Below are 3,134 nucleotides of genomic sequence, written 5' to 3'. Positions count from 1 at the left end.
CCCCCAGACACATTACGGGATGATGCTCAAAGAGCATTTCCTGTTAATCACGGAGAAATCCGGGAACGGTCACTTAGTGAAAGTCCTCTCCCCCCTCGCCCATTTGGCGGCTCCAGGCAGAGGGCGGCAGGACGCTGAAAATCAAACCCAGGAGCCTCCCTCAGGTCCCGAGCCAGCCGGGTCAAGCGCAGGGCGCTCGGCAAATGCCGCTAGTGATAACGCAAATCAACCCGCCTTACTTACTAGTTACGTACCGTTGGGTGCAACTCTAATAAACCTGAGAAAACCGAGGCACCGTCAGCGGGCTTGGACTCCTGGGAAACCCGAGGGTCTGAATGGATGAAACCTCTGGCTAGTTCAAAGAGAGATGTATTTCAGGAAACATCATGACTTGGTTTATTCCGCAGATTTTAACCCCACCAGGCAAGCAGGTGTGTTCTGGGGGTGAGCAGCAAACAGCATACTTTCCCTCTCTAATCTATTAGGGCCATTACATTAATTAGTGTTTACTCCAGATTTAATACAGTAAGAGAGATAAGAGTGGCTGCAAATTAGGCGTGCTTTCTATAGATAACAATAAACTAATCTGATCTCCTACTGTTCCTCTCCACTCCCTTTACAGTAACGGTGTTGGGCCCCAGTCCTTCAGGCAGGCGCTGCTGCAGATTGAAAGGCCCGGTCCTGGAAATCTGTGGCCTGCAGGAACGAAGCCACAGTCTGGACAGGGTGTGGAGGAGGAACTTCATAGTACCCTGATTATTTCAGGAACTGACTTTCTATCCATGTCTTCTCCGCTTTTCTTATATCATGGAGGAATGTGACCTAGGTTTGTGACATAATTTTATATTTTAATAAAGGCAAGAAGGAGGAGCAAATTTAACCCCTGTCCCAGAAGCCTATGTGGCTTGTGAGAGGATATGAATGGCACCTCTCTCTCTCTCCTTTTCCAGATTTTTCAGAATCTTCAGTTGCCAAAGGATAATTAGGTGCTTTAGTGACAAAAAATAAACCCTGGTACAGTTTGAGGCATCACCATGGGACACATTTGCCACGTTTTAGAATCTTATATCTGCAACTGTTAGTAACAGGTGTCCTCATTTTCAGGGGGTTTGTTCAGTTTATTAAGCACAGCAACTGTAATAAAGTCTATGTCCCTCTGATAGGAAAGAACAAACAAAAAAACAACATATATTTTCTATCCAGAGAAAATCCAAAAGACATCTTTCTAATATTAGTCAGCTCTCAAGTGATTTTTAATATGATTGATCTCCTTTAGTTTTCATTGGATTTTATTGGAATTGCAAAGAAAGTCATTGAAATACTTCTTTAAACAAGAGCAGCAAAATGAATGCTGTCATGCAAATATCATTTTCCATGTTTTTGATTTTGTCTGTGCACACACGCAAAGTTTGAGCTAAACCCACCTATCCCTCAATGCTGCAGCACCGCGCAGTATTTATTCAGCTCCGTTGCTGTAAACAGCAGACAAGTTCACTTACATTAGGTAAGTATCTGTAAAAATATATAAACTAGAGTAAAATTTATCACAGCAAGTCATAGAAAGTCCTTTACTAACTGTCATCAGTAGAGCCAGTCATGTCAGAAGACAGCTCACTGAAGGCTTTCCATTACAGGGTTATCAATACCAAGCTGCGACCGTCCTTCCACCCTCAGCTCGTGCCTGCACCCCCCGCCTGTCACCACCACACCATGCCGTGGGCTCTCTGCTGCTCTGCACTGCAATACTTCTGCTCCCATCACAGCCCTGGCTCCCCTGAGACCCTGGCTGGCCAGCTCCTTCCACCTGTTTTAACTGGCCCAGGACCAACAGCTGGTGGGGTTTGGGGATGCAGCTGCCAGTGTAGATTATGTAGAAATTGCATACCAACTGCTGGGACGGGGGAGGGATAATAGTCAGAGGGAGGGGAAGAGGAACTGAGTTTAGTGAACTGTCTAAAATAAAACAAACCCCAGGAGCACTACAGGAGCAGCGCTGGAGAAGAAAAATTTAAATCTTCCATACTGCTGACAGCTGCTTACATCTGGTGAGTGGTGTGGAGGAGAAGAAAGGAGTGTCTTTAAGGAGAAAAGACAGGGGTGGAAAGAGGGAGGAGCTACTGCTCATAGGGACTTTTGAAGTGCCAGATAGCAGAACTCCGTCAGGCCCGTTTTAATGGCCTGCAGCCTTGTTCAGTGTAAAGCATCGTGAACTCTGCCTCTGCTGGTATCGTAGGAAAGCAGGTGTAGGGTCAGAGGTGCTGAGTGCTGTACAAACACTCATGGAGGGCACCCTGTTCTAAAGAGCATAGAGCCCTATTTGGGATCTAGACCTCGAAAGCATATGCAACCACAGAAGAATTTCCTAGCTCCTTCTTGCGTCTTCTGAACCCATCACTTCTCTTACAGAGATTGCTCCACCCTCCACACCCATCAGAACTCCGAGACTCCAGAGACGCTTAGTGCAGGCCGGGCACAACAGCCCTCTCAGGCAGAGCTGCAACTCCGCTGTGCAGACATACCTACCGAGAGAAGTGGCTGCGTCTGCCACTGAAGGGCTGGCTCCCTGCCGGGACACTTGACCCGAGAGCGGTCCCTTCCTCTCTCTACCTAAATTTTAGTCCAGTCCATTCGTACTTGTGATGTGCACGTCTCGGGGAATGTGCCCGTGCAAACCACCTGCTGCCGCCTTAGGAGCCCAGGGATGCCGGTGGCACTGGCAATCGAGAACCATGGCGAGGGGCAGAAGGAGGTGCCGGGGGAGGAAGGACCTCGCTGCTGGGCCAGAACACCCGCCCCACCTCGCTCCGTTTGCCCCACCGTGGCGGCGGGGAAGGCGAGGAGGAGAGAAGCCAGCACCAGCGGGTCGCTGCAGCTCCCCGCTCCTGCCGCCGTGTCCGGCGGGGTCCCGGGGCCTCGGAGCCGAGAGCCCTGCCCGGGGGCGGCCGGACCCTCCCTGGGCGGGCAGGACCCGTGTCAGCGCCCCGGCAGCGGGGCTTGGGAGGGCGGCGGGTTTTAATCCGGTTAGGCGGGGGATTAGCGAGGTGGTTTAAAGGCCGGAGCGGCGCGGGGAAGGGGTGCTAGGCGCGCCGGAGAGGAAGCGGCCGCCGCCGCCGCAGCCGAGCAGGGGGCAGCCC

At 51.2% G+C, this 3,134-nt stretch overlaps 1 protein-coding gene across 1 annotated transcript in view; it reads right to left on the bottom strand.

Annotated features, from left to right (window-relative positions):
- Nucleotides 1-2,731, bottom strand: part of TFPI2 (tissue factor pathway inhibitor 2) — an 8,270-nt gene extending 5,539 nt beyond the window's left edge. Inside the window, exon 1 of the mRNA XM_026843214.1 lies at nt 2,635-2,731. Coding sequence (XP_026699015.1) covers nt 2,635-2,731 — 97 coding nt within the window. The remainder of the gene's footprint in view (nt 1-2,634) is intronic.
- Between the last annotated feature and the right edge of the window lie 403 nt (nt 2,732-3,134).

The sequence above is a fragment of the Athene cunicularia genome, assembly GCF_003259725.1.
Source record: "Athene cunicularia isolate RWA chromosome 2 unlocalized genomic scaffold, athCun1 chr2_part1, whole genome shotgun sequence".
Taxonomy (NCBI): domain Eukaryota; kingdom Metazoa; phylum Chordata; class Aves; order Strigiformes; family Strigidae; genus Athene; species Athene cunicularia.
This window is presented reverse-complemented; position numbering and strand designations above follow the sequence as displayed.